Here is a 15,481-nt window from a genome sequence, read left to right as displayed (position 1 = left end):
TATTTCTCTGTCCCCTATCTGTTATTCAGGTGGTCTATTTCTCTGTCCCCTATCTGTTATTCAGGTGGTCTATTTCTCTGTCCTATCTGTTATTCAGGTGGTCTATTTCTCTGTCTCCTATCTGTTATTCAGGTGGTCTATTTCTGTCCCCTATCTGTTATTCAGGTGGTCTATTTCTCTGTCTATCTGTTATTCAGGTGGTCTATTTCTCTGTCTCCTATCTGTTATTCAGGTGGTCTATTTCTCTGTCCCCTATCTGTTATTCAGGTGGTCTATTTCTCTGTCCCCTACTTCATGCTGTTCAAGTGGGGTCACTCTCCCCGGGGCCAAGGAGGGCATCCTTTCTACATCACCCTGACTTCAACAAACTCCCAAGTCTGACACGGTGGCCCCTAAGAGTCACACACTCACAGATCATATGCCTATGCACACACTGAAATGTCAACAGGAAAAATAAGATATGTTTTTTTGTCTTGAAAACTGTCCTTAGAAAAATGTGTGTGTGTGTTTGTCTGACTACTCTCCCAGGTGTGGCTGGACGCTGCCACTCAGATCTTCTTCTCCTATGGACTGGGTCTGGGTTCGCTCATCGCCTTGGGAAGCTACAACTCCTTCAACAACGATGTGTACAGGTAAACAACCCCCACAGCCTCTCCTTTATGCCTTATGCCCCTGTTAGTGACCTACTGGTTTCAAACCTGGGTCTCATGTGTGCATGAAGAATGAGCTAAAGCCTATGCATTTTCTCAGGGAGCTAACGCACATCTTCAGGTAAGGCTCATCAAACCACTTCTGTTACATGTTAAAAACCTAGATGATGAAACCATTCTATTTGCTTTGATTTTATACTTCTGGGTTCCACTCCATCTTTCCTCTATTTGCTTTGATTCTATACTTCTGGGTTCCACTCCATATTTCCTCTGTTTGCTTTGATTCTATACTTCTGGGTTCCACTCCATCTTTCCTCTATTTACTTTGATTCTATACTTCTGGGTTCCACTCCATCTTTCCTCTATTTACTTTGATTCTATACTTCTGGGTTCCACTCCATCTTTCCTCTATTTACTTTGATTCTATAATTCTGGGTTCCACTCCCTCTTTCCTCTATTTACTTTGATTCTATACTTCTGGGTTCTACTCCATCTTTCCTCTATTTTCTTTGATTCTATACTTCTGGGTTCCACTCCCTCTTTCCTCTATTTACTTTGATTCTATACTTCTGCAGAAAAATTAATCCATGCTTTTGTTCCACTCCCTCTTTCCTCTGTTTACTTTGATTCTATACTAGCTAAACCATTACAAAATACCTATACGTACGTACGGTCACAAGACGCAGGCCTTAATTGTCCCTAGGAATTTCTAAGCAAACAGCTGGAGGCAGGGCTTTTTCTCCTATAGAGCTCCATTTTTATGGAACGGTTGTCCAGGAGACGCAAATTTCTAAGTCTTTACTGAAACTCACCTGGAGGCAGTCTGGCTTCTGGGTTCCACTCCCTCTTTCCTCTGTTTACTTTGATTCTATACTTATGGGTTCCACTCCCTCTTTCCTCTATTTACTTTGATTCTATACTTCTGGGTTCCACTCCCTCTTCCCTCTATTTACTTTGATTCTATACTTCTGGGTTCCACTCCCTCTTTCCTCTATTTGCTTTTTCTATACTTCTGGGTTCTACTCCCTCTTTCCTCTATTTGCTTTTTCTATACTTCTGGGTTCTACTCCCTCTTTCCTCTATTTACTTTGATTCTATACTTCAGGGTTCTACTCCCTCTTTCCTCTATTTACTTTGATTCTATACTTCTGGGTCCCACTCCATCTTTCCTCTATTTACTTTATTTTGTTCTGTCCTTTTCGTGTTCCTTTCTTCCGTGGTGTTCCATTATAGTGTCCTGTCTACTTACCAATACCAACATGGGTTAGGCTGGGTTTCTGTACAGCACTTTGAGATATCAGCTGATGTACGAAGGGCTATATAAATAAATTTGATTTGATTTGATTTGTGTCCCACTCCATCTTTCCTCTATTTACTTTATTTTGTTCTGTCCTTTTCGTGTTCCTTTCTTCCGTGGTGTTCCATTATAGTGTCCTGTCTACTTACCAATACCAACATGGGTTGTGTTTTCTTCTCCTGTCAGGGACTCCCTCATCGTGTGCTGTATAAACTCCTTCACCAGCATGTTTGCGGGCTTCGTCATCTTCTCCATTGTGGGCTTTATGTCGTACATCACCAAGAAGCCTGTCCAGGAACTAGCTGCCTCCGGTACAGTGCAGTTAGCTCACCCTCCTGCAGCATTCACTGTTGCTGACATCGAAGTCAGCTGTTCCTGATTAACACTACAGAGTCAAACCGAGCTGTACTGACCTGGTCTAAATACGCATCCACTATAGTTTCTGAAACAGTGCTGGAAAGGACAATGTTTAAATAAAGTATAGAGTATGTTCAGACTCTTTAGCGGGGGAGTCAAACTCATTCCATGGAGGACTACTGTCTGTGGGTTTCTGGTTTTTCCTTTCAATGAAGACCTAGACAACCAAGTGAGGGGAGGTCATTACTAATTAGTGACATTAATTCATCAATGAAGTACAAGGGAGGAGGGAAAACCCGCAGACACTCAGCCCTCCGTGGAATGAGTTTGACACATGTTCTATAGTGTCACTGGTTATCTTCTTCTTGATACAGTAAACGTAATGAATTGATTAATGCCACTGATTGGCCACAGACTCCACTCAACTTGTGCCCGAGGGTCTGAATTAGTCCCTGATTAGAGGGGAAGAATTCAAATCAGCAGCACTTCTTCTGACATAAGATTAAAGGGGTAATAGTGCTCCTAATCAACTCATCAATTGAAAAATGAAGCCAAGTATATGATTAGTTTCTTAGATACATGTAAGATACAATACACAAAGGAAGTAAAACCTACGCTTTTTATTCAACAGAAGAGATTTCATATGGCACAATTATTATCATGGTGTGCATTACTGTGTCCATTTGAGGTGTGCAGTGAAGTGTGATTATGCAATGTGGGCTGAGACTCAATGATGTGGTTTGGTGTATAACTCAAGGCCCGGATTTAGCTCACTGTGTTTGGTGTGGTGTCTAACTCAAGGCCCAGGCTTGGCGTTCTTGGCCTACCCCCAGGCCGTGACTCAGCTGCCCATGTCCTCCCTGTGGGCCATCCTGTTCTTCTCCATGCTGATGATGCTGGGGCTAGACAGCCAGGTGAGGATCCCACCTAGAGTCACCTGGCACCCAGATAACTAGGAAGGGAGGAGAGGTGTTAGTGGTGAGAACCAGACAGACAACAGACAAGCCAACGTTACAATTCATTACAGCAGAACAAAGAGAACAAAGAGAACAGAATGGCGGGTAGATATGTTACAAGTGGCTTGTTGCTACTGAGTAGACATTACATAGAATTACCACTGTTATTTTCATTTTCAACAGAAGCGTCCAGGTGGCCCTGCAGAAGTTGGTAGCCTTTTAGAGTTCTCTGGTGCAAGACCTGAGTGAGCCAATGTGTGTGTGTGTTAACCTGTGTGCTCTGCCTGTAGTTCTGTACTGTGGAGGGCTTTGTCACAGCTCTGATGGATGAGTTCCCCATGGTGCTGAGGAAGAGGAAGAAGGTCTTTATCCTCGGCGTCTGTCTAATCTCCTTCCTCATTGGCTTCTCCAACATTACACAGGTAACAGAGTGTGTGTGTGTGTGTGTGTGTGTGTGTGTGTGTGTGTGTGTGTGTGTGTGTGTGTGTGTGTGTGTGTGTGTGTGTGTGTGTGTGTGTGTGTGTGTGTGTGTGTGTGTGTGTGTGTGTGTGTGTGTTTAGCCTTTCAACAACCCTCTATGGCTGCTTCCCCAGGGTGGTCTGTACGTCTTCAAGCTGTTTGATTACTACTCTGCCAGCGGGATGTGCCTCCTCTTCCTCGTCTTCTTCGAAACCATCTCGATTTCCTGGTTCTATGGTAGGACACAGTAAGCTTCTGTACCATTAGGAAAACATAGGATCTATCATTGTTGTTTCCTACAAGCATACATCCTGTTTAAACATGTACAGTTAATACTAGTCTCTTTACATACACAAGAAGCAGGATCAACTGTTATAAAATCACATCAAATAAGTCTGTAAAAGTACCCTAAACATGAGAACAGACTGACCATGGAGAACACTAAACATAAGAACAGACTGACCATGGAGAACACTAAACATGATGACAGACTGACCATAGAGAACACTAAACATGATGACAGACTAACCAGGGAGAACACTAAACATAATAACAGACCGACCATGGAGAACACTAAACATAAGAACAGACTGACCATGGAGAACACTAAACATAAGAACAGACTGACCATGGAGAACACTAAACATGATGACAGACTAACCATGGAGAACACTAAACATGATGACAGACTAACCATGGAGAACACTAAACATGATGACAGACTAACCATGGAGAACACTAAACATAAGGACAGACTGACCATGGAGAACACTAAACATAAGAACAGACTGACCATGGAGAACACTAAACATAAGAACAGACTGACCATGGAGAATATTAAACATGATGACAGACTAACCATGGAGAACACTAAACATGATGACAGACTAACCATGGAGAACACTAAACATAAGAACAGAACCATGGAGAACACTAAACATAAGAACAGACTGACCAAATCTCAAATTTGGACTCATTAGGCGAAAGGACAGATTTCCACCGGTCTAATGCCCATTGCTCATGTCTCTTGGCCCAAGCAAGTCTCTTCTTATTATTGTTGTCCTTTAGTAGTGGTTTCTTTGCAGAAATTCAACCATGAAGGCCTAATTCACATAGTCTCCTCTGAACAGTTGATGTTGAGCTGTGTCTGTTACTTGAACTCTGTGAAATATTTATTTGGGCTGCAATCTGAGGTGCAGTTAACTCTAACGAAGTTATGCTCTGCAGCAGAGGTAACTCTGGGTTTTCCTTTCCTGTGGCGGTCCTCATGAGAGCCAGTTTCATCATAGCGCTTGAGGCTTTTTGTGACTACCCTTGAAGAAACTTTCAATGTTCTTGATATTTTCCGGATTGACTGACCTTCATGTCTTAAAGCAACAATGGGCTGTCGTTTCTCTTTGCTTATTTGAGCTGTTCTTGCCATAATATGGACTTGGTCTTTTACCAAATAAGGCTATCTTCTGTATACCACCCCTACCTTGTCACAACACAACTGATTGGCTCAAACACATTAAGTAGGAAAGACATTCCATAAATGTACTTGTAAGAAGCATACCTGTAATTGAAGCTGGTTGAGAGAATCATCAAGGCAGCTTTGCACACTACTTTATATTTGAGATTCTACTTTAAAAATCTTAAATATAAAATATATTTTGATTTAACACTTTTTTGGTTACTACATGTGTTATTTCATAGTTTGTCTTCACTATTATTCTACAATGTAGAAAATAGTAAAAATAAAGACACTGACTTGTGTCCAAACCTTTGACTGGTACTGCATATATATATATACACAGTTGAAGTCGGAAATGTACATACACCTTAGCCAAGTACATTTAAACTCAGTTTTTCACAATTCCTAACATTTAATCCGATGTAAAATTCCCTGTCAGTTAGGATCACCACTTTATTTTAGGAATGCGAATTGTCAGAATAATAGTAGAGTAAATAATTTATTTAATAGCTATTATTTCTTTCATCACATTCCCAGTGGGTTTGAAGTTTACATTCACTGTAACGGTTTTCTAGGTGTGGTGAAGGAGAGTCGGACCAAACTGCAGCGTGTAGATTGCGATCCATGTTTAATGAACAAAAAACGTAACACGAATCTAAAACACAAACACTACAAAACAAAGAACGTAACGAAAACCGAAACAGCCTATACTAGTGAAAACTAACATAGACAGGAACAAGGACACTAAGGACAATCACCCATGACAAACTCAAACAATATGGCTGCCTAAATATGGTTCCCAATCAGAGACAACGATAAACACCTGCCTCTGATTGAGAACCACTCCAGACAGCCATAGACTTTGCTAGATCACCCCACTAGCTACAATCCCAATACATACACACCAAAACCCCAAGACAAAACACACCACAATACAAAAACCCCATGCCACACCCTGGCCTGACCCAATACATGAAGATAAACACAAAATACTTCGACCAGGGCGTGACAGAACCCCCCCTAAAGTGCGGACTCCCGAACGCACCTCAAAACAATAGGGAAGGTCCGGGTGGGCGTCTGTCCATGGTGGCGGCTCCAGCGCGGGATGTGGACCCCACTAAGTTAATGTCTTAGTCCCCTCTCCTTGCGTCCCTGGATAGTCCACCCTCGCCGCCGACCATGGCCTAGTAGTCCTCACCCAGAACCCCACTGGACTGAGGAGCAGATCGGGACTGAAGGACAGCTCGGGACTGAGGCAGCTCGGGACTGAGAGAAAGCTCGGGAGTGAGAGAAAGCTCAGGAGTGAGAGGAAGCTCAGGAGTGAGAGGAAGCTCAGGAGTGAGAGGAAGCTCAGGAGTGAGAGGAAGCTCAGGCAGGTAGATAGATCTACCAGATCCTGGCTGGCTGGTGGTCTCAGCAGATCCTGGCTGACTGGCGGATCTAGCGGATTCTGGCTGACTGGCGGATCCTGGCCGACTGGCAGATCCTGGCCGACTGGCAGATCTGGCAGATCTGGAAGAGTCTGGTTGACTGGCAGATCTGGAAGATTCTGGTTGACTGGCAGATCTGGAAGATTCTGGCTGACTGGCGGATCCTGGCTGACTGGTAGATCCTGGCTGACTGGCGGATCCTGGCTGACTGGCAGATCCTGGCTGACTGGCGGATCCTGGCTGACTGGCAGTTCTGGCGGATCCTGGCAGACTGGCGGATCCTGGCAGACTGGCGGATCCTGGCCGACTGGCAGATCCTGGCCGACTGGCAGTTCTGGCGGCGCTGGGCAGACTGGCGGTACTGGCGGCGCTGGGCAGACTGGCGGCGCTGGGCAGACTGGCGGCACTGGCGGCGCTGGGCAGACTGGGGGCACTGGCGGCGCTGGGCAGACTGGCAGCCCTGGGCAGACTGGCGGTGCTGGGCAGACTGGCGGTGCAGGGCAGACTGGCGGTGCTGGCGGCGCAGGGCAGACTGGCGGAGCGGGCGGAGCTGGGCAGACTGGCGGCGCTGGGCAGACTGGCGGCACTGGTGGCGCTGGGCAGACTGGCGGCGCTGGGCATACTGGCGGCACTGGGCAGACTGGCGGTGCTGGGCAGACTGGCGACGCTGGGCAGACTGGCGGCACTGGTGGCGCTGGGCAGACTGAAAGATCTGTCTGCTCCATGCTGACTGTAGGCTCTGGCTGCTCCATGCTGACTGGCGGCTCTGGCTGCTCCACGCTGACTGGCGGCTCTGGCTGCTCCATGTGAGCTGACAGCTCTGGCGGCTCCTTACAGACTGGCAGCTCCTTGCAGACTGACAGCTCTGGCTGCTTCATGCAGACTGACAGCTCTGGCTGCTCCATGCAGACTGACAGCTCTGGCTGCTCCATGCAGACTGACATCTCTGGCTGCTTCATGCAGACTGACAGCTCTGGCTGCTCCATGCAGACTGACATCTCTGGCTGATCCATGCAGACTGACATCTCTGGCTGCTCCATGCAGACTGAAAGATCTGGCTGCTCCATGCTGACTGTCGGCTCTGGCTGCTCCACGCTGACTGTCGGCTCTGGCTGCTCCACGCTGACTGGCGGCTCTGGCTGCTCCACGCTGACTGGTGGCTCTGGCTGCTCCATGTGAGCTGACAGCTCTTGCGGCTTCTTACAGACTGGCAGCTCCTTGCAGACTGACAGCTCTGGCTGCTCCATGCAGACTGACATCTCTGGCTGATCCATGCAGACTGACATCTCTGGCTGCTCCATGCAGACTGACTAATCTGGCTGCTCCATGTGGGCTGACAGCTCTGGCGGCTTCTTACAGACTGGCAGCTCCTTGCAGACTGACAGCTCCTTGCAGACTGGCAGCTCCTTGCAGACTGGCAGCTCCTTGCAGACTGACAGCTCTGGCTGCTTCATGCAGACTGACAGCTCTGGCTGCTTCATGCAGACTGACAGCTCTGGCTGCTTCATGCAGACTGACATCTCTGGCTGCTCCATGCAGACTGACATCTCTGGCTGCTCCATGCAGACTGACATCTCTGGCTGATCCATGCAGACTGACATCTCTGGCTGCTCCATGTGGGCTGACAGCTCTGGCGGCTTCTTACAGACTGGCAGCTCTTTGCAGACTGACAGATCCTTACAGACTGACAGCTCCTTGCAGACTGACAGCTCCTTGCAGACTGACAGCTCCTTGCAGACTGGCAGCTCCTTGCAGACTGACAGCTCCTTGCAGACTGACAGCTCTGGCTGCTCCATGCAGACTGACATCTCTGGCTGATCCATGCAGACTGACATCTCTGGCTGCGCCATGTGGGCTGACAGCTCTGGCGGCTTCTTACAGACTGGCAGCTCCTTGCAGACTGACAGCTCCTTGCAGACTGACAGCTCCTTGCAGACTGGCAGCTCCTTGCAGACTGACAGCTCCTTGCAGACTGACAGCTCTGGCTGCCCCATGCAGACTGACATCTCTGGCTGATCCATGCAGACTGACATCTCTGGCTGCGCCATGTGGGCTGACAGCTCTGGCGGCTTCTTACAGACTGGCAGCTCCTTGCAGACTGACAGCTCCTTGCAGACTGACAGCTCCTTGCAGACTGGCAGCTCCTTGCAGACTGGCAGCTCCTTGCAGACTGACAGCTCCTTGCAGACTGACAGCTCTGGCTGCTTCATGCAGACTGACAGCTCTGGCTGCTTCATTCAGACTGATAGCTCTGGCTGCTTCATTCAGACTGACAGCTCTGGCTGCTCCATGCAGACTGACAGCTCTGGCTGTGCTGAACAGACAGGAGACTCCAGCAGCGCTGTAGAGGAAGAAGGCTCTAGCTGCGCTGAACAGGCGGGAGACTCGGGTAGCACAGGAGAGGAGAAAGGCTCTGATAGCGCTGAACAGGCGGGAGGCTCCGGCAGTGCAGGAGAGGCGAGGCGCACTGTAGGCCTGATGCGTGGTGCTGGTACTGGGCCGAGGACACGCACAGGAAGCCTGGTGCGGGGAGCTGCTACCGGAGGGCTGGTGTGTGGAGGTGGCACAGGATGGGCTAGACCGTGAAGGCGTTCTGGAGATCTTGAGAGCAGTGTTGGCACAGGACGTGCAAGGCTAGGGATGTGCACAGGAGGCCTGATGCGTGAGGCTGGCACCAACTTCACCAGCCGACTAACACGCACCTCAGGACGAGTATGGAGCGCTGACCCAGGTGCCATCAAATCCCCGACACGTTCCGTCGGGCGAATTCCATGCAAAAAGCACCAACACAGCAACTCCCTCATTTCTCTCTCCTCCAATTTCCCCATTAACTCCTTCACGGTCTCTGCTTCGCTCAACTCCAACACCGGCTCTGGTTCTGGTCTCCTCCTTGGCTCCTCACGATACACAGGGAGAGTTGGCTCAGGTCTGACTCCTGACTCTGCCACACTCTCGCTGAGACCCCCCCCAATACATTTTTGGGGCTGACTCTCAGGCTTCCTTGCCAACCGTGTTCCCTCATATCGCCGGCTCCTGTCTCCGGCTGACTCTGCTCTCCTCGCTGCCTCCACCTGTTCCACCTTTGGGCGGTTACACTCCCCTGGTTTAGCCCATAGTCCTCTCCCGTCGAGGATTTCCTCCCATGTCCAGAAATCCTTATTTCGCATCTCCTCTTTGGGCTGCTCCTGCCTGTTGACACGCTGCTTGGTTTACGGTGGGTGATTCTGTAACGGTTTTCTAGGTGTGGTGAAGGAGAGTCGGACCAAACTGCAGCGTGTAGATTGCGATCCATGTTTAATGAACAAAAAACGTAACACGAATCTAAAACACAAACACTACAAAACAAAGAACGTAACGAAAACCGAAATAGCCTATACTAGTGAAAACTAACATAGACAGGAACAAGGACACTAAGGACAATCACCCACGACAAACTCAAAGAATATGGCTGCCTAAATATGGTTCCCAATCAGAGACAACGATAAACACCTGCCTCTGATTGAGAACCACTCCAGACAGCCATAGACTTTGCTAGATCACCCCACAAGCTACAAGCTACAATCCCAATACATGGGGCTGCAGGGTAGCCTAGTGGTTAGAGCGTTGGTCTAGTAACCGGAAGGTTGCAAGTTCAAACCCCCGAGCTGACAAGGTACAAATCTGTCATTCTGCCACTGAACAGGCAGTTAATCCACTGTTCCTAGGCCGTCATTGAAAATAAGAATTTGTTCTTAACTGACTTGCCTAGTTAAATAAAGGTAAAATTTAAAAAATAAACATACACACCAAAAACCCCATGCCACACCTGGGCGTGACATTCACTTAATTAGTGTTTGGTAGCACTGCCTTAAAATTGTTTAACTTGGGTCAAATGTTTCGGGTAGCCTTCCACAAGCTTCCCACAATAAGTTGGGTGGATTTTGGCCCATTCCTCCTGACATAGCTAGTATAACTGAGTCAGGTTTGTAGGCCTCCTTGCTCGCACATGCTTTTTCAGTTCTGCCCACACATTTTCTATGGGATTGAGGTCAGGGTTTTGTGATGGCCACTCCAATACCTTGACTTTGTTGTCCTTAAGCCATTTTTTGTTGCAACTTTGGAAGTATGCTTGGGGTCATTGTCCATTTGGAATACCCATTTGCGACCAAGCTTTAACTTCCTGACTGATGTCTTGAGATGTTGCTTCAATATATCCACATCATTTTCCTCCCTCATGATTACATCTATTTTGTGAAGTGCACCAGTCCCTCCTGCAGAAAAGCACCCCCACAATATGATGCTGCCACCCCCGTGCTTCACAGTTGGAATGGTGTTCTTCGGCTTGCAAGCCTCCCCATTTTTCCTCCAAACATAACGATGGTCATTATGGCCAAACAGTTCTGTTTTTGTTTCATCAGACCAGAGGACCAAAAAGTATGATCTTTGTCCCCATGTGCAGTTGAAACCGTAGTCTGGACTTTTATGGCGGTTTTGGAGAAGTGGCTTCTTCCTTGCCGAGTGGCCTTTCAGGTTATATCGATATAGGACTTGTTTGTTCTGGGATTGATTTGCACATTTTGCACCAAAGTACGTTCATCTCTAGGAGACAGAATGTGTCTCCTTCCTGACCGGTACGACGGCTGTGTGGTCCAATGGTGTTTATACTTGCGTACTATTGTTTGTACAGATGAACGTGGTACCTTCAGGTGTTTGGAAATGGCTCCCAAAGAGGTCTTGGCTGATTTCTTTTAATTTTCCCATGATGTCAAGCAAAGAGGCACTGAGTTTGAAGGTAGACCTTGAAATACTTCCACAGGTACACCTCCAATTTACTCAAATGATATCAATTAGCCTATCAGAAGCTTCTATAGCTATGACATCATTTTCTGGAATTTTCCAAGCTGTTTAAAGGCACAGTCACCTTAGTGTATGAAAACTTCTGACCCACTAGAATTGTGATACAGTGAAATAATCTGTCTGTGAAATTTTTTTGAAAATATTACGTGTGCCATGCACAAGTAGATGTCTTAACCAACTTGCCAAAACTATCATTTGTTAACAAGACATTTGTGGAGTGGTTGAAAAACGGGTTTTAATGACTTCCGACTTCAACTGTACATCTTTTAAAAATATATTTTCCTTTATTATTTTCCACTAACCCGGTCATGCCAACGTTGATAAAGTCTCTTGATGAGGGAGTTGGGGCCCATGAGCATGATCTCAGTATTGTTGTAATTTACTTTTAAAAGGTTATTGCTCATCCAAGTTTTCACTTCACTGAGTAAGCTGGCTGCCTAGCTAACTCAAAAGCACATCAACAGTCCCACTTGGGATATAGCCTACAGATAACATTTAGGCTGTCTTGACATATAACCTATACATCGTCACCTGTGTAGTTTGTTCAATGCTCTCTGTCTCTCTCTCTCTTCTCTCTGTCTCTCTCTCTCTGTCTTCTCTCTCTCTCTCTCTCTCTCTCTCTCTCTCTCTCTCTCTCTCTCTCTCTCTCTCTCTCTCTCTCTCTCTCTCTCTCTCTCTCTCTTCTCTCTCTTCTCTCTCTCTCTCTTCTCTCTCTCTCTCTCTCTCTCTCTCTCTCTCTCTCTCTCTCTCTCTCTCTCTCTCTCTCTCTCTCTCTCTCTCTCTCTCTCTCTCTCTCTCTCTCTCTCTCTCTCTCTCTCTCTCTCTCTCTCTCTCTCTCTCTCTCTCTCTCTCTCTCTCTCTCTCTCTCTCTCTCTCTCTCTCTCTCTCTCTCTCTCTCTCTCTCTCTCTCTCTCTCTCTCTCTCTCTCTCTCTCTTCTCTCTCTCTCTCTGTCTTAGGAGCTGATAAGTTCTATGGGGACATTGAAAAGATGATCGGCTATCGGCCCTGCGGCTGGTGGAAGCTCTGCTGGAAGTTCTTCACTCCGGCTATCTGCCTGGTAACTGCCATTTCCATTCAGGCTTCTCATTGGCTTTCAATGTGTTTAAATCCTCAGGGAAATTATACTTAACCCTGTATCTCAGAAACACTGGTTGGGTCCCAAATGGCATCCTATTTCCTATATAGGGCATAATGAATACATTTTTTCAGCTTCCAGGGATTTTGTACAGATCCTTGCAACATGGGGCCGTGCTTTATCATGCTGAAAGATGAGGTGATGGCAGGTGATGTGGCACGACAATGGGCCTCAGGATATCGTCACGGTATCTCTGTACATTCAAATTGCCATAGACAAGATGCAATTGTGTTTGTTGTCCATTGCTTATGCCTGCCCATACTATAACCCCACCGCCACCATGGAGGACTCTGTTCACAACATTGACATCAGCAAACTGCTTGCCCACTTGCCCACACGATATATACATGGTCTGCGGTTGTGAGGCCAGTTGGACATGCTGCCAAATCCCCTAAAACGACTTTGGTAGAGAAATTACCATTCAATTCTCTAGCAACAGCTCTGATTGACGTTCCTGCAGCCAGCATGCCAATTGCACTCTCCCTTAAAACTTGAGACATCTGTGGCATTGTGTTGTGTGACAAAACTGCTGTCCCCGGCACAAGGTGCACCTGTGTAATGGTCATGCTGTTTAATCAGCTTCTTGATAAGCCACACCTTTCAGGTGGATGGATTATCTTGGCAAAGGAGAAATGCTCACTAACAGGCATGTAAACACATTTGTGTACAACATTTGAGAGAAACATGTTTTTTGTGCGTATGGAAAGTTCCTGCGTTCAGCTCATGAAACATGGGAGAAACACTTTACCTGTTGCGTTTATATTTTTGTTCAGTATACGTGTATTTTATTTTAATGGATTTTCTTTTACCATTTAGTACAAAACAAAAACACACACAAAAAAATACAAAAAACACAGCTGCCAGACATGTGAAGTATTGCTATTTATCCAAAAGGGAAAATGCTGCCCCCTATACCTTAAGAAGTTAAGTAAGAAATGGGACAAGAATAGAACAACACTATGACAGATGCAACACTACTCAGTGTTCACAATCAGTCTCTGTCCAGAATAAACCTGTGGAGGAGTTAGTCCTGAAAAAAGGCATGTAGTGCTGTATGTTTTCACAGTGACCCATGGGCTGTATCAATATGGGACAATCAATGTTCTAGACATATCTATGGGCTAATATCGTTATTCTGACTGTGTGATGAAGTACCGCTCTCCCCTACTCAGTTAGTCACTTACTATCTGGCCTTATTTAACCTATTTGACTGAACTTATCTTTTCTGGCCGGCTGGCCGAACATGTCCTACCTACTGACTTGTGCTGACTGGCTGGCCAAACTTGTCCAGGCTGATTTGTCTTACCTGACTGGCCAGATTGGACCATATCTTGTCCTATCTGGCCGGCTTGTTTTATCTGGCCATCCGTCAAACTTGTCCAATCTGGCCGGCATGCTGACTTGTCCCATTTTGTCAGCTTGTCCTATCTTGCCGGCATTCTGACTTGTCCCATTTTGTCAGCTTGTCCTATCTGGCCGGCATGCTGACTTGTCCCATTTTGTCAGCTTGTCCTATCTCGCCGGCATTCTGACTTGTCCCATTTTGTCAGCTTGTCCTATCTGGCCGGCATGCTGACTTGTCCCATTTTGTCAGCTTGTCCTATCTGGCCGGCATGCTAACTTGTCCCATTTTGTCAGCTTGTCCTATCTCGCCGGCATGCTGACTTGTCCCATTTTGTCAACTTGTCCTATCTCGCCGGCATGCTGACTTGTCCCATTTTGTCAACTTGTCCTATCTCGCCGGCATGCTGACTTGTCCCATTTTGTCAGCTTGTCCTATCTCGCCGGCATGCTGACTTGTCCCATTTTGTCAGCTTGTCCTATCTAGCCGGCATGCTGACTTGTCCCATTTTGTCAGCTTGTCCTATCTGGCCGGCATGCTGACTTGTCCCATTTTGTCAGCTTGTCCTATCTGGCCGGCATGCTGACTTGTCCCATTTTGTCAGCTTGTCCTATCTGGCCGGCATGCTGACTTGTCCCATTTTGTCAGCTTGTCCTATCTGGCCGGCATGCTGACTTGTCCCATTTTGTCAGCTTGTCCTATCTCGCCGGCATGCTGACTTGTCCCATTTTGTCAGCTTGTCCTATCTCGCCGGCATGCTGACTTGTCCCATTTTGTCAGCTTGTCCTATCTCGCCGGCATGCTGACTTGTCCCATTTTGTCAGCTTGTCCTATCTCGCCGGCATGCTGACTTGTCCCATTTTGTCAGCTTGTCCTATCTTGCCGGCATGCTGACTTGTCCCATTTTGTCAGCTTGTTAATTTATTTTTACAGGGACAGTGCACATTAGAGGGACAGTGCACATTAATCAACGTTTCAGTAGAAGTGCCCGGTTTTAGCCAGCCGGCTAATTGTCAACCGCAGTCCCTGGGCAGGTTATTATTGGGAGATCTGGTATACATCTGTGATGTAGTCGGCCTGGAGCATCACCTATTACCTCACCTAATGTAAATGTTTCTGTGTGTGCAGGGAGTGTTTACCTTCAGTGCCATTGAGATGACCCCCCTGACCTTGGGGAAGTACGTGTACCCGGCGTGGGGGCAGGGGATTGGCTGGGTCATGTCTCTGTCATCCATGGTTCTTGTGCCAGGCTATGTCATCTACATGTTCTGCACCTCCAAGGGCGGCATCAAACAGGTACACAGTCAAGCAGCAGATCCCACGATGCTCCATATCCTTCCCCTCTGGCCCCAACCCCTCGATAATAGCATGTCTGTAGGGTCTGGATAGATAGATGCTTGCACCATATTGCTTCCACTATACAGATCTGCAAATATCGAGGGTTGGGGCTAAGGGGAAGGGGTAGAGAGAGATTGGGGACCAGCTAGACATCTCTACCTCTCTCAGGCTAAGGGGAAGGGATAGAGACACATTGGGGACGAGCTAGACATCTCTACCTCTCTCAG

The 15,481-nt window shown here is 47.2% G+C and overlaps 1 protein-coding gene across 1 annotated transcript in view; it reads left to right on the top strand.

Annotated features, from left to right (window-relative positions):
- Positions 1 to 267: 267 nt before the first annotated feature.
- Positions 268 to 15,481, top strand: part of LOC124025802 (sodium- and chloride-dependent GABA transporter 1-like) — a gene marked incomplete at its 5' end in the record, with an annotated part of 18,033 nt that continues 2,819 nt past the window's right edge. The window contains 9 exons of the mRNA XM_046339129.1: positions 268 to 375; positions 529 to 632; positions 751 to 771; positions 2,134 to 2,258; positions 3,106 to 3,218; positions 3,551 to 3,682; positions 3,854 to 3,956; positions 12,396 to 12,496; positions 15,045 to 15,212. Of these exons, the coding sequence (XP_046195085.1) occupies positions 268 to 375; positions 529 to 632; positions 751 to 771; positions 2,134 to 2,258; positions 3,106 to 3,218; positions 3,551 to 3,682; positions 3,854 to 3,956; positions 12,396 to 12,496; positions 15,045 to 15,212 (975 nt within the window). The remainder of the gene's footprint in view (positions 376 to 528; positions 633 to 750; positions 772 to 2,133; positions 2,259 to 3,105; positions 3,219 to 3,550; positions 3,683 to 3,853; positions 3,957 to 12,395; positions 12,497 to 15,044; positions 15,213 to 15,481) is intronic.

The sequence above is a fragment of the Oncorhynchus gorbuscha genome, unplaced genomic scaffold (genome assembly GCF_021184085.1).
Source record: "Oncorhynchus gorbuscha isolate QuinsamMale2020 ecotype Even-year unplaced genomic scaffold, OgorEven_v1.0 Un_scaffold_2453, whole genome shotgun sequence".
NCBI lineage: Eukaryota > Metazoa > Chordata > Actinopteri > Salmoniformes > Salmonidae > Oncorhynchus > Oncorhynchus gorbuscha.
Note: the sequence above shows the minus strand (reverse complement) of the source record. Positions and strands in the feature narration are given on the sequence as shown.